General features: G+C 39.0%; 1 protein-coding gene across 2 annotated transcripts in view; it reads left to right on the top strand.

Moving 5' to 3' along the window:
- RBM6 (RNA binding motif protein 6) overlaps positions 1–26,633 on the top strand; it is a 109,138-nt gene that overhangs the window by 16,101 nt on the left and 66,404 nt on the right. Inside the window, exons 2-5 of one of the 2 annotated variants that reach the window (XM_024123776.3) lie at positions 4,647–4,755; positions 8,826–10,104; positions 11,533–11,622; positions 12,911–12,980. In XM_024123776.3, the coding sequence (XP_023979544.1) occupies positions 4,712–4,755; positions 8,826–10,104; positions 11,533–11,622; positions 12,911–12,980 (1,483 nt within the window). In that variant the 5' untranslated portion in view covers positions 4,647–4,711. Of the gene's footprint in view, positions 1–4,646; positions 4,756–8,825; positions 10,105–11,532; positions 11,623–12,910; positions 12,981–26,633 lie in introns of those variants that run through there. The other variant, XM_055080128.1, reaches the window with a different exon arrangement.

Below are 26,633 nucleotides of genomic sequence, written 5' to 3'. Positions count from 1 at the left end.
TGTGAGTCCCCTAACTTTGTGGTATGTGTTCTTTTCTATTTTGCACAGATGATACCGTATTACAAATAATATTTTGCACATCTTTTTAAACTTAATATATAATAGTTTATCCTATATAAATTAACATAGCTATTTCATTTTTTGAGAGTTGCATAGTATTTCAGTAGTACAAATATATTCTGTTGATGTAATTTAGATTTTATAATCTTTTGCTATTACAAACAGTGCTGCACTGTGTACCTTTGTAAACATGTCACCTCACATTGTAAGTTTCTAGAGAATGAATTCCTAGAAGAGGAACTAGAAAGTCAGAAGTAATATGCATTTAAAATTTTGTCCACATGCCGCGGAGCGGCTGGGCCCGTGAGCCATGGCTGCTGAGCCTGTGCGTCCGGAGCCTGTGCTCCGCAACGGGAGAGGCCACAACAGTGAGAGGCCCGCGTACCACAAAAAAAAAAAAAAAAATGTATGTAGAAGGAAAACTATGGAAAACGGTAGAATTTTTCCTTATGTTATTGATGTCTAACTTTGTTTTGGTTAGAGGATACTTTGTATGGTTATTTAACCTATTGAGGCTTGTTTGTGGCCCAGCAAATGGTCCATCCTGAAGAATATCCCATGTGCACTTGACAAGATGTGATTCTACCGTTGTTGGGTGGAGTGTTCTGTATGTGTCAATTAGATGTGTTTGGTTTATTGTGCTAAGTTCTCTATTTTCTTACTTATATACTGTCTGGTTGATCAATTCATTATTCAAAGTGAGGTTTGAAGTTTCCAACTGTTATAGAACTGTCTACTTCTCCCTTCAGTTTCTTTCAGTTTTTGCTTCATAGATTTTGAGGGTCTGTTATTAGGTGTATAATGTTTATGATTTATCTTCTTGTGTTTTTTTAACCTTTAAATTAATATATAATGTCCTTTGTCTTTTGTACCTTTTTTGATTTAAAGTCTGTTTTGTCTGATACTGGTATAGCCACCACAGATCTCATTTGGTTACTATTTGCATGGAATATTTTTTTCTGTCTTTTCACTTTCAACCTGTTTGTGTCTTTGGATCTACAGCGAGTCTGTTGTAGACAGCATATAGTTGGATTATGTTTTTTAATCTATTATGCCAATCTTGTCTTTTGAGAAGAAGATTTTAAACTCTTTACATTTAAAGTGTTTACTAATAAGGAGGAACTTCTGCCATTTTGCTATTTGTAATCTATATTCCTTAGAGCTTTTTTTCTCTTCATTTCTTCCATTATTGCCTTATTTAGTGTTTAGTTGATTTTTTTATAGTGAAATGTTTTGATTGCCTTCTCATTTTCTTATGTGTATATTCTAAATATATTTTCTTTGTGGTTACCATGGGAATTACATTTAACAGCATATAGTTATAACAACTTAATTTGAATTTATACCAACTTAAGTTCAAGAGCATACAAAAACTGTGCTTCTATACTGTTCCTTTCCTTCCCTGTGTCTTTTTTTAAAATATATTATCCCATTGCTTCTATGTATTTATTTATGTATGTATGTATGTTTGGCTGCATTGGGTCTTTTTTGCTGCACGTGGGCTTTCTCTAGTTGCAGTGAGCGGGGGCTACTCCTCGTTGCGGTGCGCAGGCCTCTCACTGCGGTGGCCTCTCTTGCTGCGGAGCACGGGCTCCAGGTGCATGGGCTTCAGTAGTTGTGGCACGCGGGCTCAGTAGTTGTGGCTTGCGGGCTCCAGAGCGCAGGCTCAGTAGCTGTGGTGCACGGAGTCAGTTGCTCCGCAGCATGTGGGATCTTCCTGGACCAGGGCTCGAACCCGTGTGCCCTGCACTGGCAGGCGGATTCTTAACCACTGCACCACCAGGAAGTCCCCCTTTCCTCTGTTATTGATGTCACAGATAGCATCTTTATAAATTGTGTCCCATTAACCTAGATTAATAATTGTTTTTTAAAATAAATTTATTCATTTATTTATTTATTTTTGGTTGCGTTGGGTCTTCGTTGCTGCACGCGGGCTTTCTGTAGTTGCAGCGGGCGGCGACTACTCTTGGTTGCAGTGAGCAGGCTTCTCATTGTGGTGGCTTCTCTTGTTGCACAGCAGGGGCTCTAGGTGCGTGGGTTCAGTAGTTGTGGCGCACGGGCTTAGTTGCTCCGTGGCATGTGGGATCTTCCCGGACCAGGGTCGAACCCGTGTCCCCTGCATTGGCAGGCAGATTCTTAACCACTGTGCCACCAGGGAAGTCCCCTTTCCCTCTATTACTGATGTCACAGATAACATCTTTATAAACTGTGTCCCATTAACCTAGATTAATAATTGTTTTTTATGCATTTGTCTTTTAAATCATGTAGAAAGTAAAAACTGGAGTTAAAAATTGAAGTTACAATAATACTAGCTTTTATAATTGCTCTTGCTTTTTTAATCTTTACTGAAGATCTTTATTTCTTCATATGGTTTCAAGTTACTGTTTGACTTTCTTTCATTTCAACCTGAAGAACTTTTGGCATTTCTTGCAGGGCCCATCTACTGGTAACAGGTTCCCTCAGCTTTTGCTTATCAGGAAATGTCTTAATTTCTTCCTCATTTTTTTTTTTTTTTTCCACGCCGAGTGGCATGCGGGATCTTAGTTCCCTGACCAGGGATTGAACCCATGCCCCCTGCAGTGGAAGCACAGAGTCTTAACCACTGGACTGCCAAGGAAGTCCCTCTTTCTCATTTTTGAAGGAGAGTTTTGCTAGATATAGAATTCTTTTCCTATACCATTTTTGCAAAGGCTATATTCCTTGTTAAGTGTGATAACTGACACCTGTTCTTTTAGCCTTTGTTCATCTAATGTGTTAACCAAGATTTCCTTGAATGCTAGGAGCTCAAACAAATAAAACAAAAATGAACAAAAAACACACCAACAAAAATAAGAGAAAGAAAACCCTCTTCTCTTTGTTTTTGCAGATTGGTTCTGTGCTGGGGCCATTCCTTCAGCACTTAGCTAGGCTTGCTCTGAACCTAGAGATCAGCCTGAGGTGAAAGCTTAGAGTCTTCTCAGGTTTTGTCTGATCATGTGTCTGGGTATGCTTGTGGTGTTCTAAATTTTCTCATATACATGGTGCCTTGGAATGTCCTAACTTCCCAAAGTGTTTTCACCCCAACCTCTCCATATCTGTGAGTCTGTAGTCTGCTTTGCAGCTTTTATTAGCAGTGCCTGCCGCTTTTCCCCCCGGAGTTCTGAGTTAGGTAAAACAGAGGCAAGTACCTTACATCAGTCCTTCAGATAGCCCCCATACAGATTAGAACAGATGTACACAATAATTTACCAATCAGGTTTCCCTTGGGTTTAGGGAGGGAGCTGAAAACTGGGCTGCCTTCAAGACAAAAATCACTGCCATGCTGGGGTGGGGGTGGGGCAAGGATCAGTAAAAACACCACAAAACTTTCCTATTATTTTGAGGATGACTTTTTCATTTTTTCTTCTTTTTAAAAAATATTTATTTATTTATTTGGCTGCGCCTGGTCTCAGTTGCGGCACGTGGGATCTTTGTTGCAGCATTCGGCATCTAGTCCCGCTGACCGGGGATCGAACCCAGGCCCCCTGCGTTGGGAGCACGGGATCTTAACCACTGGACCACCAGGGAAGTCCCGAGGATGACATTTTCTTGATTGAGTGTTCACTTGGTTGTTGTAAAGCTTTGACTGTTTTCTAAAGCTACAACAAAGTTGGTTCAGACTGCTTGTTTTTTGATGTTTCTGTGGAGGAATGAGGCTTTGGAATTTCAGTCTGCTGTTTTGCTGACATGTGGGTTGTGTTTTCACTCTCTTGATAGTGTACTTGGATTCACAAAAGTTTTCAATTTCGATGAAGTCTACTTTATTTTTTCTTTTGTTGTCATAGTAAGAAACCATTGCCAAATCCAAGGTCATAAAAGTTTGCCTCTTTTTGGGAATTCCCTGGTGGTCCAGTGGTTAGGACTTGGCTCTTTCACTGCCTGGGCCCAGGTTCAGTCGGGGAACTAGGCTCCCACAGGCCTCGTGGTATGGCCAAAAAAAAAAAAAGTTTGCCTCTTTTTTAGTAGCTGGAGCACAGGTCCTGTGATGACTTCTCAGCCTTAGGTTACATGCCCATCTTCAAAGCAATCATTGTGGTGAGGTAATAGACTATTCTTTTCTTTCTTTCTTTCTTTCTTTTTTTTAAAATTTTTATTTATTTTTTGGCTGCTCTGCTTGGCATGTGGGATCTTAGTTCCCCCACCAGGGACTGAACTTGTGCCCCCTGCGTTGGAAGCTTGGAGTCTTAACCACTGGGCAACCAGGGAAGTCCCAGTAATAGACTATTCTGATTGGCCAGGCTGAATAGAGTAGGATCAGCCGCACAGACTGAGAGTGGTGTTTATGCTAAGGTGCTGTTTCCGAAAAGGAAGATAGAATGGGTGCCAGAAAAATTAGTAAATATATTATGAAGCATTCTTAGTACATTGAGAAGTTGATGGTGCCCTAGAGTGCACATTTTAAATTTAAAATGTATTTTTCTTGCTATAAATTAATATGTAAATGTTTAAAAGTGACTTCCAAAAGTATACCTGCTGATGTGGTCCCTGATAAGCCAAACAGGAGGAAATTGGTTTAGTCTTTACTTCATGTTCCAATGTACTCATTTTTTGTGGTTTGTTTTGTACAGGTACTGTGATAACCAGAGTTTGGTAGCAAGGATCTACTTATTGGACCCTCTTGACATAGAGAGAGATGTGGGGGGATTCTCGATCTGCTAACAGAACAGGACCTTTTCGGTAAGTCTTAAAATTTGAACATTGAAATGTCAGTATTTTAATGATACAGTATAACATTTTTGGCCTACCATAAAGAGGGATATTTTCTAGAAATAGCTCTGATTTTTTAAAAATAGAAACTATTTAAAAATTTTCTAGTCATTTCCAAAGTGATTGTGAGACTAAATACCCAGCATGCCAAGTGTTTTGTGTTTTAGCATTTTTAAAAGCATTAACAAAATCCCCCAATTTCTAAAAATATTTTTTTTCTCTTTTAGCAAAGTAATACATATTTGATTAATAAGGAAAGCTAGTGAAAAATGTACATAAATGTTTAAAAATGTATGTAAATGTTTCATTAAATTCAGTAATTTATGTCTAGAATCCAGAGCTCTGTCTTTCCTGTGACACATTGTGTTTCAGCTACCAAAAAAAGTGCTGAGAAAGAAAAATTACTCAATGCAATTTTCTAAACTGCGTTTCAATTTTAAGGGTTACTAGGTACAAAGATAAGTGGAGAAGGTGGTACCGTTCAGTTGTAAATGGATTATATTTTAGATTTGTGGGGAGTTAATTTTTTATAGCCAGTATAATAAACAGTGATGATGGTATTTTAAAACTTTTGCATTGTGTTTACAATTGGAATATGATTGTTATGGCTTTAGTTGGTATATGGCAAAGAAATCTGACCTTTAAAGCTATACATTAAAAAATATTGGGGCTTCCCTGGTGGCGCAGTGGTTGAGAGTTCGCCTGCCGATGCAGGGGATACGGGTTCGTGCCCCGGTCCGGGAAGATCCCACATGCCACGGAGCGGCTGGGCCCGTGAGCCTTGGCCACTGAGCCTGCATGTCCGGAGCCTGTGCTCCGCAACGGGAGAGGCCACGGCGGTGAGAGGCCCGCATACCGAAAAAAAAAAAAAATTTATGCTCCAGGGAATTCCCTGGTGGTCCAGTGGTTATGGTTAGGACTCCACACTCTCACTGCCAAGGGCCTGGGTTCAGTCCCTGGTCGGGGAACTAAAATCCCACAAGCCACGCGGTGTGGCAAAAAAAAAAATTTATGTTCTAATTGAAACTTCTGTTACTAGTAAATTTTCGTTTTGATTGGCAGTCTGCAGGATCTTCTTGTGCAAATTCAACAGATGTTTTATTATTTTGAAGCTTGGGGTTCCAGTGAAAAATTTAGGGAGAGAACTAAGTTTTAAAAAATCCATATGATATTTAGTAAAACTAGTTTCATGAATAAAGGGGTCTTTACTTTCTGCTTAGCAGTCTTTAAATTAAAGCAGTGGTGGTGATGCTGGTTATGTTTTTCCTTTCAAAATATTAAGGTCTGGATCAGTGGTCAACAACAACAAGCTGTACAGCCTGCAGCTTCTTTTTGTTTTATTGGAACATAGCCCTGATCATTCATTTACAAATTGTCTGTGGTTGCTTTCATGCTGCAATGGCAGAGTTGAATAGTTCTGACAGAAACTGCAAAGCCTAATGTAATTACTGTCTGACTCTTTATGGAAAAAGTTTTCAGATCCCTAGTGTAGATTAGTGAGTTTGTACTTCAACATTTAAAAATCTCTCCTTTTTACTTATATTTATGGATAATTATTTGTAAGTAAGGCTGTTTCCTGTAAGCCTTCAGGAATGTTAGGTAACTTTAGCTCTATTGAGTCACTAAAAAATTTTTTTCAGAACATTTTCTCTTTGAATTTATTTAAAATTGTATTTCCCCACCTTAATTTTAGTTTAAATACAAGTCATTACATGCTATTTTTTAAGATCTTTGACCAGAAAGAGACATAGTTTATATAGCATAACTTTTGGGGGGACTAATTTGGGTGAAAAAGGTATCTTGCAGGAAAATAATTTTGTATTTATTTTAACAACTCCTCTTCTTAAAATTTTTTAAAATTTGGTTGAAAATGATTTTCATAGCCACTGCTATTTTATACTAATAGAAGTGTTTCTTGAATAGTCTACATAAAATATAGTTCTAAGAACCCTAGTACAGTGCTTACTCTAGATCTCTTTGATCTTCTCCACTTAAGAGGGTAAGGTAATCCTTAGGGTAGTATTCAAAGACACTGTTGGATGTGTTCTGGTCAGAGAACATATAGATTTAGCTACCTGAGCACTCAGCCTGTGAGTGTCTGCTGAGGCTTAAGTCCTCCTGCAAGCTAACTATTGGGATTTTTTTTTTAAATTTTTTAATTTTTTGTCTGTGTTGGGTCTTTGTTGCTGCGCACGGGCTTTCTCTAGTTGCGGCGAGTGGGGTCTGCTCTTTGTTGCGGTGCACAGGCTTCTCATTGCAGTGGCGTCTCTTGTTGTGGAGCACGGGCTTTAGGCGTGCGGGCTTCAGTAGTTGTGGCATGTGGGCTCAGTTTTTGTGGCGCGCAGGCTCAATAGTTATGGCGCACGGGCTTAGTTGCTCCACGGCATGTGGGACCTTCCTGGAAGAGGGCTCGAACCCGTGTCCCCTGCATTGGCAGGAGGATTCCTAACCACTGCGCCACCAGTGAAGTCCCGAACTATTGGGATTTGAATGGTTTTAAATATGGGTGACACCAGAATTAGTGGTAGTGTCTTAATTTTAGTGTTATATTGTATTATTTATGAAGAACATTTAAAGTTGCTTCTCTTATGATGAACCCCATAGATATAAATAATGTTAATAGGAGCTAATGGAAGTTGCCATGTTCTGAAAATCCATTAAATATGCATCATTCAACTGTTTAGGTTACTATTGTTAAATTCCTGTTACTTTTTGGAAAGGGTTTGGCATTGTAACTGTTTCTCTTACGCTGAGTAACCCAGAAGCAGTTGTCTGTTGAATCTTTCTATAGCAGTGTAGTCTGAGTTCAGAAGGGTCATGTAATAGAACCTGTATATTCTGGAAGGAGAGAACTGAGTTGGACTTGATCTCTTAATACTTTTGTTTTACTGCTAAAAAGCAGGTAACCATTCAGATCATTTCATGTTTTCCTTTTTCATGCCCTTCTCTCCCCTCCCCTTCAAGCTCAGTATCCTAGGTACCTAATTGCCTATTTAAATTCCCTAATCTTTTACCAAAGTCAAAACATATAAAATGGTCTGGAGCTTAAGACAAAGGGAGGAAGTTAGGTAGTATGAAAGATTGGGCCAATTCTTATTTATCTGTTGAGTTCTGTAAACTGAGAATGTGAATTTAATACTATGCTTATTTTAAAATATATTGTATTACCATGAAAAATTAGATGAGTCATTAGAATCTAGAAAATCAGCTTCTTTTTTTGGAACCTGGTGATAATTCTTGAAGGCCTGATGCTCTCTCTAGGTCCCTTTCAGTATTAAGCTCCTGGATGCTGTTGCTTGGTTTAGTCGACTTAACACATGCTTTGTGGCATGATTCATGCTGCCTTCTGAGATACCCTTGAGTAGTTACAATAATAGGACCCAGGTGAGAGCAGTTCTAGGCAGAGCCACTGTAGAACTAGGATTTAGATGCAGCCAGGGCTGATGCTCAGCTGGTGAACACTGGTGTACTCCTAGTGATTTACAGCCAATGTTTCTTCATTTTGGGCCTGCATCCATTCTGACTGGGTGATGTCCACACTGTGGCTGTAATCAAATACTTTGGAATGTTACTCCTGTATGCACCAATGAGAAAGACACCTCCTGAAACCTACTGTATAAAATTTACAGTGCATTGATTTTTCTGATGTATAGGAATCATCATGCTGATCTTGGAATTCTAAGTTCCCTGGTTATAGGAAATGGAAATTTTTGTAGAGTGTCACCATTGCTAGCTTATCTGGTGTTGCGGATTTTCCCTGTTGCAGGACTGGGTGAAAGCTTTTTCTGCAGCAGTCATGTTGAAAACCTTGTGTTGACTTTCCTCGTGTTCTGAAATGGGAATATAAAAGTTTACTACGCCACTTCGTCTTAAAATAGCAAAACATTGCTGTTTTCTGCAGATCTAGGACCTTGTTACAGAACTCTGCCAAAAAAAAAAAATGTTTACAGAAGAATGTGCTGTGATTAGAGAAGAATATGCTGGTGTGTAGATTTCAAACTCTCTGGACAATATGAATAACACTGTCTTTGTTTCTACAGTGGGAGCCAAGAAGAAAGGTTTGCTCCCGGGTGGAACAGGGATTATCCTCCTCCTCCCCTTAAGAGTCATGCTCAAGAGAGACACTCTGGCAACTTTCCTGGCAGAGATTCACTTCCCTTTGATTTCCAGGGGCATTCGGGGCCTCCCTTTGCAAATGTAGAGGAGCATTCTTTCAGCTATGGAGCTAGAGACGGACAGCATGGTGACTATCGAGGAGGGGAGGGACCTGGACATGATTTCAGGGGGGGAGATTTTTCATCTTCTGATTTCCAGAGCAGAGATTCATCACAGTTGGACTTCAGAAGTAGGGACATACATTCTGGGGATTTTCGCGATAGAGAAGGACCACCTATGGACTATAGGGGTGGAGATGGTACTTCTATGGATTATAGAGGTAGGGAGACATCTCACATGAACTACAGAGACAGGGATGCTCATACAGTTGACTTTAGAGGTAGGGATGCTCCTCCACCTGACTTCAGGGGCCGGGGCACATATGATTTAGATTTTAGAGGCCGGGATGGATCCCATGCAGATTTTAGGGGAAGGGATTTATCAGATTTGGATTTCAGGGCCAGAGATCAGTCCCGTTCTGATTTTAGAAATAGAGATGTATCTGATTTGGACTTCAGGGACAAAGACGGAACACAGATGGACTTTAGAGGCCGAGGTTCAGGTACTAGTGATCTAGACTTTAGGGACAGGGATACACCACATTCAGATTTCAGAGGTAGACACCGGTCCAGGACTGATCAGGATTTTAGGGGCAGAGAGGTGGGACCTTGTATGGAATTTAAAGATAGGGAGATGCCCTCTGTGGATCCAAATATTTTGGATTACATTCAGCCCTCTACACAAGATAGAGAACATTCTGGTATGAATGTGAACAAGAGAGAAGAATCTGCACATGACCATACGACAGAAAGGCCTGCTTTTGGCGTTCAGAAGGGAGAATTTGAGCATTCAGAAACAAGAGAAGGAGAAACACAAGGTGTAGCTTTTGAACATGAGTCTCCACCAGACTTTCAGACCAGCCAAAGTCCACTTCAAGACCAGGACAAGTCACAGCTTTCTGGAGGTGAACAACAGAGTTCGGATGCTGGTATGTTTAAAGAAGAAGGTGGTCTGGACTTTCTTGGCCAGCAAGACACTGATTACAGAAGCATGGAGTACCGTGATGTGGATCACAGGCTTCCAGGAAGCCAGATATTTGGCTATGGCCAGAGCAAGTCTTTTCCAGAGGGCAAAACTTCCCAAGATGCCCAACGGGACCTTCAGGTATGTTAATGGAGTGGATTGCTTTTTTGAATTTTGCTTTTTCATAAGCCTTTTCTGAAGGGTGAAGTGTGGAGTCCAGGACCATTAGTCCTAAGTCTTAACTTGTACAGCCATTAAAAAGCAAGATTTGTATTCAGTGTACATCTCTAGAGAAAGGGCCATCAGTTCAGATCATATTTTTGATGTGTGTCTCTTCATTATTTTGCTTGATGGTACTGATCGAAATGCTTTGGGATAATTTAGTTTGAAAGTATTTGTCTTTGGGAGTTGGTTCTCTCAACTCTTACATAGTCAGGCCTGTGGCTGTTTAAGGTTCATTTTCTTATTTAAACTCATTTAGAGAATACCTAGGATATAGAGATAGAGAATACCTAGTTATGAGGAGGTGATGTTAAGGTTGCAAGTATTCTCTTGAAGCTAACTTAATTGACTTAAATGTTGAATTTCTGTATGTGTAATGTATAATCTAATGTATATATAAGCTAAGCGAGGAGAATTATGTTTGCAGTTGGACATTGAAAATATTATCTTTTAAAATAGGTATTACCCATCTCTATTGAAGTTTCTGATATTTTGGACAGTAATTCTAAGACATGCTAACCAAATAATGGATTTTGAGAATGTTAGAGCTGGATGGCCATATAATTTATTGTTCAAGTCAGGACACTTTCAAGAGTAAAAGGGGACACTATTTGTAATTATGTCAGGAGAGTAGGCATAACTGGGAGGTGTGGTCATGTAGTTATAGGAGACTTTTTTTCCCAAAAGTTAAACCCTTTTTATAACTGTTGAAATGAAAGAGAATCAGTTAGAGCTGAGACTTTTGTGAATATGGAAAATGCAGATTTCTCTGAATTGTACTGTTAAGTTATATTGTCAGATGACACCTTTTGACTGTTCTGGAATTTGTTTATAGATGACATCTTTGATAAATGACATCTGGTTTTATTTATTTATTTGCTGTTTTCTCATTCAGGAAAAGAAAATTTTAGTTTTGAGAATCTAGGTGATTTTTTTCCTGTTTATAAAAGTCGTATTCAATGTTGTTTCTCTTAATTTTCTGCTTTACTATTTCAAAATTCCCTCAATGAGCACGGATCTTAGCACACTTGTATTCTAATAATTTGAAATCAAATTTTTGGGGAATTCCCTAGCAGTCCAGTGGTTAGGACTCAGTGCTTTCACTGCTGGGGCCCAGTCGGGGAATCCCTCAATCCCTGGTCGGGGAACTAAGATCCCACCAAAAAAAAAAAAAAAAAAAAAATCAAATTTTGGAACTCAGAAAAATAGAGACAATTATAATTTTTCATATCTTCATATGATGTAAGTCATTTTGATTTTTGATCCTGAGTACCTGTATTTCATGTTGTTTCATTTTGCGCATTAACATGTATTTGTTTCTAAAATAATTTTTATTCTGGATTCAAGGATCAAGATTATAGGACTGGCCCAAGTGAGGAGAAACCAAGCAAGCTTATTCGATTAAATGGGGTGCCTGAAAATGCAGCAAAAGAAGAGGTAAGGCTTTTTTTCTTTTTCTTTTTTCCTTTTCCTTTTCATCAATTAAAATTCTTTTTTTAACTTTTTATTTTGAAAAACTGTAGATTCCCAGGAAAACATAAAGAAATATTCAGGGAAATCTTGGTTATCCTTCACCCAGCTTTCTCCCACCCGTCCCCCAGTGCAACATCTTGTATTACTGTAGTACAGTAGCTAAACCAGGAAATTGGCTTTGGTATAATCCGTAGAGCTCATTCATTTTTCACCAGTTACACATGTACTCAACTGAGGTGAGGTTTGTTAAAAAAAAAAAAAAAAATTATGACAAATGATTGCTGTCCTTAGACCTGATAATCATCCTTTAGGGGATGATCCAAGATGCAGTTACATAAAGATACATAAACATGCGGTTTATTGACAGTAGTAAAAACTGGGAGCTGCCTAACTCCTCAGTGGTAAAGAACTTGGTGACTAAACTATGGATGACCTTAAGGAAGAGTTTTGTCAGAATATACAACAACCAGAGCAAACAGTGCTTTACTCTGTATTAGGCATTGTGTGATGTTTATAAGCATTAGTTCATTTAATTATCACAACATCCTATGAAACACATACTCTTTATTCATTCATTCCAAATATTAAGCACTATTGTATTCCAGGCAGTGTTCTAGGCACTGAGTGATATAGCAGTGAACATTATGAAGTCACTGCTTCCATGGATAATAAAAAATAAGCAAAAAAAAAAAAATCAAGCAGTGATAAATGCCCTGAAGGAAACTAAAGTAAGGGTTTAGAGCATCATTGGGGTATAGGCTATTTTAGATTGAGTAGTTAGGGAAGACATCACTGAGGAAGTGACATTTGAGCCCAGGCCTGAATGCAAGTGAGAGAACAGTCCATTTGAAAATGGGGAGAAGAACTGACCAGGCTGAGGGAGTTCAGGTGCCATGGCCCTGGACTGGAAAGAGCTCAGTGCATCATCTTATGTTTAAAAGATGAGAATCCAGATGCTGAAAGGTTACATAGCACATGAGCAGGAGAGGCTTGGAATACAGGCAGTCTGATTTCAGAGGTTGAGTTCTTGAGGTTATGCTCTTCTGCCTTTTTTATGTACTTGAGAATTTTTAAATAATTATGTTCTACTTATTCAGCAGTTTTTGAATGCTTGGAGTGTGTATGGCTCAGTTTTGCCTTTGTAAAGTAATCATAGCTTTAAATTATGTAGAATAAAAGCCACTAGGGGAAATATAATAATCAATATTTGATTATGATGTGTATCATTACTGTACATACCATATTCTTGCAGATTCTTAATGCCTTTCGGACTCCTGATGGCATGCCTGTAAAGGACTTGCAGTTGAAGGAGTATAACACAGGTGAGTTTCGTGACTTGCATGCAGCCTTGGGTTAGGAAGAGTCTTTGTCAGATCTCTGCATCTTGTGCTACTCAAAATTTTTTTAAGAAACCATAGTTAAGATTTTCGGAAGTCTCCTGTTGATGCCTTCAAATAACAGCCAGCTTTAGTGTTAGCTGTGGTTCTTTGTGGATGTTTGTCCACACATGGGCAATAAGGATGCATGTTCCAGTTCTTCTGAGTGCCTGTGAGATATAAAGTGAGTGTTGTAGCATTTGTCCCCAAATATATTTTATATAATTAAATCATTAAACTTATTGCTTATGTTCTTCATGGTGGTGGAATGTTTACATTTGAGCCTGGTAAGATTTTAATTATCTTACTATATGTAAAATTTTACATTTCATTTCTTCAGCGTGGAATTTTCAACTTTCCAGAGAAATTGTACAAATTAGTGGTTTCTTGAAATTTTAGTCTTATTCTGCGAACAGACTCCTGCAACAGCTATTTTGTTGAAACCCATGAATAGATCCAGAAGAGCTTTCTTTTTGACCTCTGTTCTGTGATCTGAACTGCAGATTAGATTTTCAGAATATCCTCCCCTAGTATTTTAGAGTACCAAGTTTGGTCAGTTTCTTCAAATCTTATTACAGAAAAAGTAATCAAAAGTGAAATGCCATGCACTCAAAGTATTAGACCAGTATTTTTAGGACTACACATATGAAATGGTTTAAAAATAAAGGTAATATTTAAGTGATCTATTTTGCAGAATTTTAAATTGAAGAGGTAGAGCATTAGTCTTTTCACAAAACTTAGAATTTCAGTAATTCATGTTAAAGAACTCTTCAAGTAAGAGTAAGCCATATTTTTGAGTAGATAGTTTACTTTTAAACAGTTTACCATGGAATAAAATTTTTGCATTAACTAGATAGCTTCTTTCGTTTGGTTCTACAGAGGAAAACTATCCACAAAAATAAATTTTTGTGCTTGAAATAATCTGGTGTTTGAGTTAAGTACAGAAATTTTTTTTCTGTAATTTGACAACAAACTCAGAAGCATTATTTCTCAGAAAGCTATTGTTTCTTTGTTTTAAATATGTCAACTCTAAATTTGTGGAAACATGACTAAGAGTAGTTATGTTGTTCTCGCACACCACTTTTTTTGGCAGGGAGGGGCATGTGTCTCATACAGACTTTCTTGATTTACTATTAACTTTGGAAATTAAAAATAGAATTTATAGGCTGCCGTTGCTTTTTGACTCATAGGGCAATAATTTCAGCTTTTATCTTGTTTCATGAACTGTGCTTTCGTTAAGTATTGGTATTTTTAGGAAAAAGACATGTCTTGATGTTTAAATAGCAGCAATTGCAATTCTTCCATTTCTTTAGTAGTCATTGACTTTCTATGTGTATTGTCAGATTTATTAGAGTAAAACCTACATTAACTTAACACGGTTCACAGAGGGAGTTCTTAAATTTCCTGGCTGTGGTAGCTATTAAAATTGTAGCTGGCACACCAGAGATATTGATACACATGTGAAATCATTCAAGATAGGACAGTGGTTTAAAAAAAAAAAATCAGCTTTCAGGAAATACACTTTTCTTGGCATTTTAATATATGAAGTGATAGTGTAATAAAAATATATATTTGCACATATATGTGTATATATATATAGATGTGTGTGTGTATATATATATATATATATATATATATATATACACCTTTTAAAATGAATGGATTGGATTACCAGTCCCATGTTATCCATATTACATCACTGTGTGGCAAGTAGAATGAGCTTTTAAAATTATCAGTCAGATCCTGTTATTCCCCTGCCTAACACCATTTAACACCTTTCCATCTTAATTGGAAGAAATTCCCACTTCTTGTTTTGACTTACACAGTCCTGCATGAGTTTGCCCTTGGCTGTTTGTCTGACCTCATCCCATACTGCTCTCCACCTTTCTTATTATACTCTAGCCACACTGAGCCTTTCTCTAGTCCTTGGCAAATAAAGGCTTCTTTCTCTGTCAGGGCCTTTGCACTGCTCTTCCCACTGATCCTCACTTGTCTTTTGGGGTTTAGTTCTTGGCTTCAGTTTCAACTCTCAGAGGCCTTGCCTCACCATCCAATATAAAGTCACTTCTCAGTCATTTTTTATTGTATCTTGGTTTGTCATCATAGGATTTATCACTTTGATATTTTTCTCAGTGGTTTTGTGTGTCTTATTCCTCTCACCAGAGAGTTAGCTCCATGATAGCAGGAGCCTCGTCTGTCTTGTTCCCTCCTGTTTTCCCAGTTCTTGACACTCTGCCAGGCCCTGATGGGTTCCCAGCATGCCTGGAATGAATAATGTGGTGTATGTGGAGTAATGTATATGGAGAGCAGCTGTGGTCTCCTTTCAGGTGAGGTGCGTTAAAGGGTAGTTTAGGTTTCACAGCCGTGCACTCTTATGTATCTGCTGAAGAACATACCTTGAAACAATCAGATGTTCTGAGAACTTTAACATTTACTTGTTCAAAGGTTTTGCGTGAATTTTAGTAGAAATGGTGTCTTTTATAAATGGCAGTCAATTTTTTAGGCTAGGATAACCTGCAGAGACCATGTAGGATGGATGTTGATCATAAGAAGAGGATTGTGGGGTAGAGTTCATCCTTTTAGTTGATGTATTGGGGAGCTAGTCTGTAACAGAGAAAATATTAATGCCTCTTCACTGACTCAAGTAATATCAGTTTAATTTTTGTCTCATTTAGAGCTGTGTAAGTACAGGGCCACAACTTCTATCCAAAATCTGTGGGGTCAGGTGAATTTATGCATTTTTTTGAATATAGAAAGGTAATGTGGTACATAGCTCATACATGAATTATTTCTCCCAGTGGGATGTGTATGAGACGTAATACTTCTGCAGCAAAATGAATATTCTCACTAAGAAGATGACTATAAAGAGACTAAGTGTAGCATATAGGTCAAGATTTATCTCCAAATGACTTCACTGAAAATTCACCAAAAACTTGGTATTTAGGGGATATTTGGATTTTGGAATTGCAGATAAGGGACTGTGAACCTACACATATTATGTATGTTTGAGTTTTTCTATTGCCATGTGCAAATATATAATAACCCTATTAGCTGTAAAAGTACCTTGACTTACATGATTATATTCCTGGGGAAAGTATCAGGAATGAAATGTCTTTTGGTGACTGAGCAAACAAACTCTGGTATACACATACAATGGAATACTACTCAGCAGCAAAAATGATGAAACTATGTGTGCATGTAACAACATGGATGAATCTCAAAGGCATTATGCTAAGTGAAAGAAACTAGACTCAAAAGGCTACATACTGCTCTGAAAAGAAATAAAGTACTGATACATGCTACAACTTGAAAGAACCTTGAAAACATTATGCTCAGTGAAAGAACCAGGCACAAAAGACCACATATTGTCTGATTGCATTTATATGAAATATCCAGAATAGGCATATCTGTAGAGACAGAAAATGGATTGGGTAGTTTGGTGGTTGTTAGGGGCTGGAGAAGAGGGAAAAGGGGAGTGACTGCTTAATGGGTATGGGATTTCCTTTTGGGGTGATAAAAATGTTCTTCTGGAACTAGATAGTGGTGATGGTTGCATAACACGGTGAATATACTTAATGTCACTGAATTGTACACTTGAAAATGGTGCATTTTATGTTCTCTGTATTTGATTATAATTTTAAAAAATACTGCATACTGTATGATCCTATTTATATGACATTCTGGAAAAAACAAAATTATAGTAATAGAAGGTAGTGGTTGCCAAGGTATTGGGGGAGGAGTTGACTGTAAAATGGAAGCATAAGGGAATTGGAGGGCATAATGGAACTGTTTTATATATTGATTGTGGCAGTGGTGTATCAATGTTAAATTCACTGAAGTTGGTAACTACTGTGGTTATGTAAGAGAACATCCTTATTCTTAGGAAATACACAGTGAAGTTTTTAGAAGTAAAGGACCATGATGTATGCAGTTTTCTCTCATGGGGTTTAGAAAAAATATTTGATGAATATGGAGAAGGAAGGGAGAAGATATGACAACATGTATCAATAGATGAAACTGGTAATGGGCATATGAGTGTGTTCTTTGTACTGTTCTTGCAACTTTTTTTGTAACTTGGAAATTATTTCCAATAAAAATGGAAAACTGACATAAATCTGATGTATCCTATTTTTAAACAATCAGCAGAAATCTTGCAAGATAAAGACTACAATGAACTATTTCTGTCAACAAACTATAGAGCAGTGGTTCTCAGAGTGGATCCTGGACCAGCAGTGTCAGTACTACCTCTGAACTTGTTAGAAATACATATTTTCAGACTCCTTTCTAGACCTTCTGAATCAGGAACTCTGGGGGTGGGGCCTACCAATCTCTGCTTTAACAAGCCCTCCATGCGATTTTTTTTTAATGTTTATTTTATGTATTTATTTATTTATTTGGTCATGCCGGGTCTTAGATGCGGCAGGCAGGCTCCTTAGTTGTGGCATGTGAACTCTTAGTTGCAGCATGCTTGTGGGATCTAGTTCCCTGATCAGGGATCAGACCTGGGCCCCCTGCATTGGGAGTGTGGAGTCTTAACCACTGTGCCACCAGGGACGTCCCTCCATGCGATTTTTGATGCACCCTGAATTGTGAGAATGATTGCATTAGATTATTTGTTTATAGTCTTTATTCTAGAACTTTTTTGCACCATTTAAAATAGACAGTATGGGGCTTCCCTAGTGGCACAGTGGTTGAGAGTCCGCCTGCCGATGCAGGGGACACGGGTTCGTGCCCCGGTCCGGGAAGATCCCACATGCCGCGGAGCGGCTGGGCCCGTGAGCCATGGCCGCTGGGCCTGCGCGTCCGGAGCCTGTGCTCCACAACAGGAGAGGCCGCAGCGGTGAGAGGCCCGCGTACCGCAAAAAAAAAAAAAAAAAATAGACAGTAAACAAGTGGACCTTCTGTAAGTAGAAAAGCCTAATGCGTATGTGCCTTAGGAGCCCATGGCAGGGCCTTGCCTACCTGATATCAGTTCTGCTGTACAGAGCTGGGGCAGGAACTGGAGTAGTGTTGATGTTATTTTATGTTCTTAGTTGTTCTTTCTGTTTATGTAGCATACTTCCTCCAGAGGTCTTGGAATGGTTGTAGATGTTCTCATTCTCACAGTGTTTCTCTGATATTTGAATGCAGACAGAACTGCTGTTGACTTTTAGATGGACTTGAATACTGACAGTATAAAGCTTGCTGTGATTTTTTTCCCAAAGGAATTTGTATCATTTAAGTAAAAACAATATAGCTTATGGATTATGTTTCCTAATAAGTGTCAGACATAGAAAGTTAACTCTCTTACAGTAAACTGAAGTGCTACAGAATTGTTTTAGTACCGCTTCATTAAGTAGTGTCAGAAAGTTAGAAGGTTAATAGGGTGGTGTTAATAGGAAGAAGCAATATCTTGCTTTGATTCTGTCAGTGTTCATATAGAGAGTGGACACAGTTTTTGTGACCCGGTGAAGGAAATTTCTTCTTAGGAAGTAAGCATTTGCGGCAACCGAGTCACTTGGTCTCGTACCCTAACATTTTGGGTATATTGAAAGTGTCAGAGGCTCTCTGCATTTATTAAGGGAACAGGCTCATATCCTTTCATTTTTCACAATTGAAATGGTTTGAGTTTTTACCTCTGTGTTGATAAAACAGAAGTTACTTCCTTAAGAAAAGAAAAAACTCTGAGAGGATCTTTCAGTTTAGGGGCAGAAATCCATTGTGAAATGGGTTGACACGGATGATACAAAACATGCATAGTTTATGGTATTCCAGATGGAGTAGCTCAACATCATTTAGAAAAAATAAATTATAGTTGGAAATTGCAAATACACATTTTTGCTTTTTTTTTTTCTGGCACTTACAGAATAAACAAGTAAAACTTTTAGTTCTAAGGAGAACACTGACCAATCAGAAAATATCAGACTTACTTGTCACATCTCTAAAACTGCAGAAGATGTTTTCAGCCAGGAGACTTACTGGGTTTGGTACCACATTTGGGGAGGGTGTTTACAGATGAGCCTTAAGGAAAGGTGGCTGAGCTTTAAAAATAAGAATGTCTGGGAAGCCAAGAGGCACTTTTTAGGGCTGGGTGGGTCTTGTGGAGGCAGTGGATGGACTCTATGGCTGAGTAGAGAACAGTACACCTGGAGAAGAATCCTGTGATGCGGTCCTAGAGGGATCAGGTGAACTGGGGAGAGGTGCTGGAACTAGGGTTAATTTTAGTCATCCTTGGCATTACCTGGGGATTGGTCTTGTTTATTTCATTTTTAACGTTTCCCACCCCAAAGACTTTGAGTAGAAGGTCCTGTTAGAGAATATGGATGTTCTGTGCCTCTTACCCTCACTTTAAGGGATTACCTCTCCTGAGAGATTACCTTGGTGTAGACTCTGGAAATGGACAACTTGGCTAAGTACCATGAGCAGAGACATGAGCGAATTGTCTCTGATGATGATGTATTCTGAACCTCATTAGGTGGTGTGGTACTTACTGCAGAATAGGGGCTCACTGGACTATTGGGAATGATAGCTTGAGGTCCCTGTAGACTTTATAGGAGCAGTAAGGCACTAAGGTTTAGTGACAAAGGGAGGTTTGAGTTTAGGTCTGTCAGCTAGTAAGGGGAGGGGTAGCCTAAGAGGATATAAGTATGTTTTCAGGGCTTGGTCAAGGCTGGGTACTTTTGAGGGTTTGTTGCTGACTTTAAAGTAGAATCCCAGTACTGTTTTGGAAAGCAAGACTTTAGAATTTCTGGTTTTACTTAATCTTTTTCTTTGGGGTAGTTAACTTTCCTAACACTTAAGATGAAACTCATTTTCTGTTCTGGGAGCTGGCTTATTCTTCAATTTAAGCTTCCTTATTAAAACCCCTTAAGTTAGCAAGGATGGTTAGTGGTAGTTTGCAGCCCTGGTAGGGAAGTTTTAATATTTTTATTGACTTTTTTATTGGGCTCCCTGCATGCTACCTTTCCTTGGGGCTTTTGGGTGTCGAGTCTTTTTTTTTTTAATATGGTATTAATTGATTGATTGATTGATTGATGGCTGTGTTGGGTCTTCGTTGCTGCGCGCAGGCTTTCTGTAGTTGCGGCGAGCAGGGGCTACTCTTTGTTGTGGTGCGCGGGCTTCTCATTGTTCTCTTGTTGCGGAGCACGGGCTCTAGGCACGCAGGTCAGTAGTTGTGGCTCACGGGCTCTAGAGCACAGGCTCAGTAGTTGTGGTGCACGGGCTTAGTTGCTCTTCAGCATGTGGAATCTTCCTGTACCAGGGCTCAAACCTGTGTCTTCTGCGTTGGCAGGCAGATTCTTAACCACTGTGCCACGAGGGAAATCCTGGGTGTAGAGTCTTAATCTGGATCTGAGAATGGGACATCCTTCACAACCCAAGGCATCACTTTATTCAGAAGCAAGGACCACCAGCTTGGCAGTTTTTGGTTGGTAGACTATGTAGCATTGGAGGTCTCTATCTAAACCACACAGGACATCTGTAGGTAGGACAGACAGGTGACAGTATAGCATGACAGTGATGAGCAGATGCCTTAATTGGCAGATTATATTCTCTTCCCTAGAACTATTTGGCTGAGATGGAGTTTGCCTCTCTGAAATGCAGAAGGTGTTTGAACTCTGTTTATAGCCCTGTGTCAGTTCACTGCCTTTCTGAGTTCCTCACTCTTCTTTAGGTAGAATTGCTTCTGGCTTCTATAGTCCTCACTTGTCTTTTTGGTCAAATGCTTAGGTTGCTTTGGCTGAATCTTAGTTTGTATAAGGCTGTATGGGGCTTCCTGTGCCTTTTGGTAGTTAGAAGAATTCACTGAAGAGTTCCCTCTGATGGAGTAGCAAGAAGAAAAGAGTCATTAATCAGCCTGCATAGTGCAGGAGCCTGATTGAGTCCCAGCTTCAGTCCAGGGAGGAAAAGTCATTTATACAGTTAACTTCAATGGGAGGCAGATAGAGGCCATCCATTAAAACTATTTATGGGATTTAAAGTACATTGGCTTCTTCCTTTAGCTTTCCCCTTTCAGAACATCTGATTTGTACTCACCCTTTGTAGCTTACATTCTCTACCCTCAGAATGTAAATTAAAGCAATTTTTCCCTACTTCCATGTTTCTTACTTAGGTTATCACTTAGGTCTTCTATCTAATTTAAATACAAGCCTCTTAGGAACTATTTGGTGGTAATGGTTACACTACTTTGTGAATATACTACTGAATTGTACACTACTGAATTACACTATTTTGTGAATATACTACTGCATTTTATGGTATGTGAGTTACATCTCAATTTTAAAAAATAAGCCTTCTTGAAAATTGGTTGACAACTTTTAGAGGCAACAGAATTAAAAGAGAATAACACCTAGGTGAATGCTTGAAGGTAATCACTGGTCAGAGAGATCAGCAAATAAAGTGATGTCCCCTGAGTTTCAGAGAAGTAAAATAAATCGAGACTTTTCATGGGTATTATAGGAAATGATCAGACAAGAAGTAGAGAAAAATGCATACAGATGGACCTTTTTTGTGTGCTTTCTGGAAGGCTCATTGTACCTCTGTTACAATGCATTTTTTTAAAAATAAACATGATCCAACTATATGTTGTCTATGAAAGACTCACTGTATTTTATTTTTATTTTTTATTTATTTTTAATTTTTGGTTGCGTTGGGTCTTCGTTGCTGTCCACGGGATTCCTCTGGTTACGGCGAGTGGGGGCCACTCTTCGTTGCGGTGCAAGGGCTTCCCATTGCAGTGGCTTCTCCCGTTGGGAGCACGGGCTCTAGGCGTGCGGGCTTCAGTAGCTGTGGCATGCGAGCTCAGTAGTTGTGGTGCACGGGCTTAGTTACACCGCGGCATGTGGGATCTTCCTGGGCCAGGGCTCGAACCCGTGTCCCCTGCATTGGAAGGCAGATTCTTAACCACTGCGCCACCAGGGAAGCCCCCAATGCATATTTTTTAAAAAGAATATTTTCAACCTCTAAAAATGTAGTTGGGTTGTAAGAATTTGTAAATTCTCAGAGAGAAGCTGTTTTCTACATAGGAGACCTTTGGAGGCCTTGAAGGTCTTGGTTATTTCAGTCTCAGTATTGGGGAAGTTTCTCTACTATTTCTCCTTACTTAAAGAGGGCTGCTTTGCCTTCAGGGGAGTTTTTAAATGATCTGGAGCTCTTTGAGATGTTTAGAGTGGTCTGAAACGTGACTTCCAAACCACCTCAAAATGTACCTTAGGAACCAGGATAGGGGAAATGGTAATATTTCATTTGAAGAACTTAGTCCTGGCTTTGTTGAAAGAATGTTAGTTTTGTTGTGGTATTGCCTCTTTTGGTTTTGTTTTTTATTTTTGTTTTGACCACGATTTTAAAAACTAGATTTGGACTGGAAAGAGAAAAAAAAGATATTTATTGGCTTGGTTTATATCTTTCATGGTTCATTCAGTTGTTTTAGGGGCAGGGGGAACAGGAAAAACAAAGTAAAACAAAACAAAAAATTCCTTTTGTGTTTATTTGAATGCCCACCAGTGCTTTTGCATTTATCAGAAATGAATGTTGGTTGTCACAATCGTCAGATACATGTTAGAAAATCCCATGGTACAGGAGTTGGGGTGGGGGCTGTGGAATAGTACTTCATAGCTCTGGTGAGGGAAAGTGACTAGATAAGATCATTTTTATTTTAATTTTATGTATTTATTTTTAAATTGAAGTATAGTTGATTTACAATGTTGTGCCAGTCTCTGCTGTACAGCACAGTGACTCAATTATATACATATAGACATTCTTTTTTTATATTCTTTTCCATGATGGTTTATCAAAGGTATTGAATATAGTCCTCTGTGCTGTACAGTAGGACCTTGTTGTTTAGATAGCATCATTTAAAAAAGTGAATCAAATGTCCCTGACAGGGTAGGAAAATCATTGCTTAATACATGAAGCTTAAGCTTCATTAGTTTTTTCCTAATAACCGAGCAATTGAATTTGTGTCACAAATTAAAGGATTTCCTGCCTTTGCTTGTCTTCAAATCAAAGAAGAAAATATTAGTCCTGTTGTCTTATCTCACACTCCAAGCTACAAAAATTCCTGGTAGCAATGTGTGAGGTTATATGTGAATTGGTGGTTAAATAATATTTGTGTAAGTATTGGGATATGTTTCTTCAACCTGAAAGTATTAGTTAACATTAGTTAACATGTATGTGCTAACTTTGGAAATAAAATATTGGATGAGTAGATCCTCTCAAGAAATTTTTGTCAAAAATTCTGACGGACTTAATTTTAATTTCTAAAACTATGTAATGGTGTTATGTTGAGGGAGTAGAGTGTTCTGTTTGTATAATTGTAAGTAATTTAAAAATTCTGTATTTTTTAGAAAATTTTTCATTTTCGCTTTCAGGTTAATATCAAGTCCTAGAAAGTGCTCACCTTGTTTATCAGACAATGAGTATGTTTGACAATGTACAAGCATATCTGATGAAAGGTTTTGGTAAATCTTAATCAAGAATAGTCCTGGGCTTCCCTGGTGGCGCAGTGGTTGAGAGTCCGCCTGCCGATGCAGGGGACACGGGTTCATGCCCCGGTCCGGGAGGATCCCACATGCCATGGCCCGTGAGCCATGGCTGCTGAGCCTGCGCGTCTGGAGCCTGTGCTCTGCAGCGGGAGAGGCCACAGCAGTGAGAGGCCCGCGTACCGCAAAAAAAAAAAAAAAAAAAAAAAAGAATAGTCCTGTATTTTAAAATGGCTGCATGGAGGACAAGTGCTGTCAGTAAGTTAGCTGATTACAGTGGTGTTTGCAGTTGAACTTGGCACGGTGTGGTGGGGGTGGGGGCGACAAACTTCATGTAAATTGAGAAATGGAGGTCTGAACATGTTCTGGAGTGATGTCAGCAGAAAGCAGTGTATGCCTCTGTGTCATATAGGCAGAGAGATGGTGAGAGATTTTTTTCCCTCCTGACACCAGCCAATTCTGGCACTAAGTGGGTGTCCTATAATTCATTTCAGTTCTGACACTAACTACCCAGAGTTAGCATCAGACTCCACAGGTTTAAGGGCTTAGTCCCACAACACTGCCTTTACTTCAGATGCCATTCAGAAGTATCAGATCCCCAGGTTACCCATACGTCTCTTGGAGGTTCTCACAATCTCCCACCCCCTTCAGATTTGATAATTTGCTAGAATGGCTCACAAGACTCAGAGAAACACTTAACCAGTTTATTATACAGGACCAGGTGAAGAGGTAGATAGGTACTTAGGTCTGGAAGGGTTCCAAGCGTAAAAGCCTCTGTTCCATGGAGTTAGGGTGCACCACCATCCTCCCGGAATGTGGATATGTTCACCAACCTGGAAGCTTTACAAATCCCATGATTTAGAAGTTTTTATGGCGGTTCCATTATGTAGGCATTATTGATTACCTCATTGGCCATTGGTGATTGACTCAATCTCCAGCCCCTTTCCCCCTTCCTGGAAGTTAGGGTATGAGGCTGAAAGTTCCAAGCTTTTAATCAAGTCTTGGTTTTTCCGATGACCAGGCCCCATCCTGTAACTATCTAGGAGCCCACCAGGAGTCGTCTCATTAAAACAGACTCATCGCTCTTATCACTCAGGAAATTCCAAGAGTTTTAGGAGCTCTGTGTCAGGAAACTGGAGCAAAGACCAAATATCTCTCTGATGCCACAGATGGGGATCCTAAAGCTGTATCTGGTTGGCACCTGCTACCTTCTGTTGGACCTCTGTTCTCTATTACAGGGCATAGATGACCTAGGCTCATGGTCTGGTCAGCATGAGTCTCACAGAATGCCATTTGTCTGCTAACTCTTCTCTAGATGCTAGTTCACTTCTGGAATAGTTGAGTGGCTAGGCTAGTGTGATCTGCTGTCATCTTGAACAACTTGCAGCTCAGAAGCCATTATCTTTGTAGAACCTTCTCAGAGCCCCTTAGAACATTGGTGAATTGTCCTTTTTGTACTAAGACCAAGGCAGTGGAGAAAAAATGTTTATGGGCCATACTTTCCTTCCCAGTCAAAATGAAAATAGCTTTGTGACCTATGGGAAAATCAGATATGTTTTTAGTATACACTAGAAATCAGTGAGGAAATTCATCAGTGCTAAAATTTTAGCAGCAACACAGGGGCAGCTGTCTCATCTTTAGTCCCTGAGAGTGCTTTGTAGTAGAAGCACAGGGGTACTGAAATGTATTATCTCATGCACCCCTGGAACCACCCTGCAAAGAAGGTACCATCATTGCTACTTGGCATATGAGATAACCCAGGCCCATAGAGAAGTGGCTTGCCTGAGGGCACATGGTGAATTAGCTGTAGCTTCTTGCCTATGTACATAACCATAGAAGTTACTTTCTTGTGTGTTGCTCCAGTGAAGATACTCATTACAAGTGATGTGGCATTGACTGAGCGCCACTGCGTGCCGGGTATTATGCCAGTGTTGGGTGTACAGAAATGAAAATATCCCCCTCCCCCACTTAGTCTAGGACCTCTGTTGTTCTGGGATCATCTCTCTGCATGGGCAGTTTGCTTCAGCATTGATGCTACTCCTCTCTTGAGTGATCTTTTTGCCACTCCTGTACCATCTTTCCTGTCAGGTTGGAGTGTTATTAGCTGGGGGGGAAAACTCAGATCTTATTCCTGATGGTTGCTCTGTAGGTTTTTTTGTTTGTTTTCAAGTGAACAAAAATTGAACTAGATCATTGGCTCTAAAAAGAGTAGTTGTTCCCAGATTTTAAAAAAGTCCTGGGGGGAAAAAAAAAAAAAAAAGTCCTGGGGATTTAATATACAGGGTTGTGACTATAGTTAACAGTACTGTATTGGATATTTGAAGGTTGCAGCAAGAGTTGATCTTTAAAGTTCCCATCACAAGGAAAACAAATCGTAACTGTGTATGGTGATGGATGTTAACTAAACTTATTGTGGTAATCATTTTGCCGTATATACATATATCAAATCATCATGTTGTATCCTAAAAGTAATACAATATTATTTGTCAATTATAGTTCAGAAAAAAAATTAAATGTTTCCTTTTTTGACTTACATAGTATTTTGAGATGGTCTATGCTTATCTACTTGTCATAACTCTTCCATTAGACTAAGCTCTCTGAGGGCTAGGACACTCCCCTCTGTGCTCACATAGCGTTGTAAATGTCAGTGGAATTGAAATGAGTTGAATAAGGGTGAGAATTTCCTAACAAATGTTAATCTGGGCCCGAGAACCATCATCAGGATGAAGTGACCCTAAGATTAATTTTGGATTTTGAAAACTGCTTGAAAATACAAACCAAAAAAATATATTAAAAAAAAATAACCAGCTGGTGCAGATGGAAAGCTAGATAAAATAGAACCATATGCAGTTTTCAAAAATTTAGCAAGTAATCATCAGTGCATATCTTCATAGTTTCATCAGTTTTATAATAAACCAGCAATCCTTATATGTATAGTTGAAGGAGAGAGAATTGAAAGTGCTTATAAGATGTCAAAGTGATGATTTCATATAGACCAATTTCATTCTTCCCAGATGATATTTTGACATGTAAGTCAGATATTTTCCTAATTTTGCTAATGAAAGCTGCAGGTACATACTCATTTGAGGTTTTTTTTTTTTTTTTTTTTTTTTTTGTGGTACGCGGGCCTCTCACTGCTGCG

The sequence above is a fragment of the Physeter macrocephalus genome, chromosome 18 (assembly GCF_002837175.3).
Source record: "Physeter macrocephalus isolate SW-GA chromosome 18, ASM283717v5, whole genome shotgun sequence".
NCBI lineage: Eukaryota > Metazoa > Chordata > Mammalia > Artiodactyla > Physeteridae > Physeter > Physeter macrocephalus.
The sequence above is the reverse complement of the archived record's forward strand: the minus strand, read 5'-3'. Positions and strand labels throughout refer to the sequence as shown.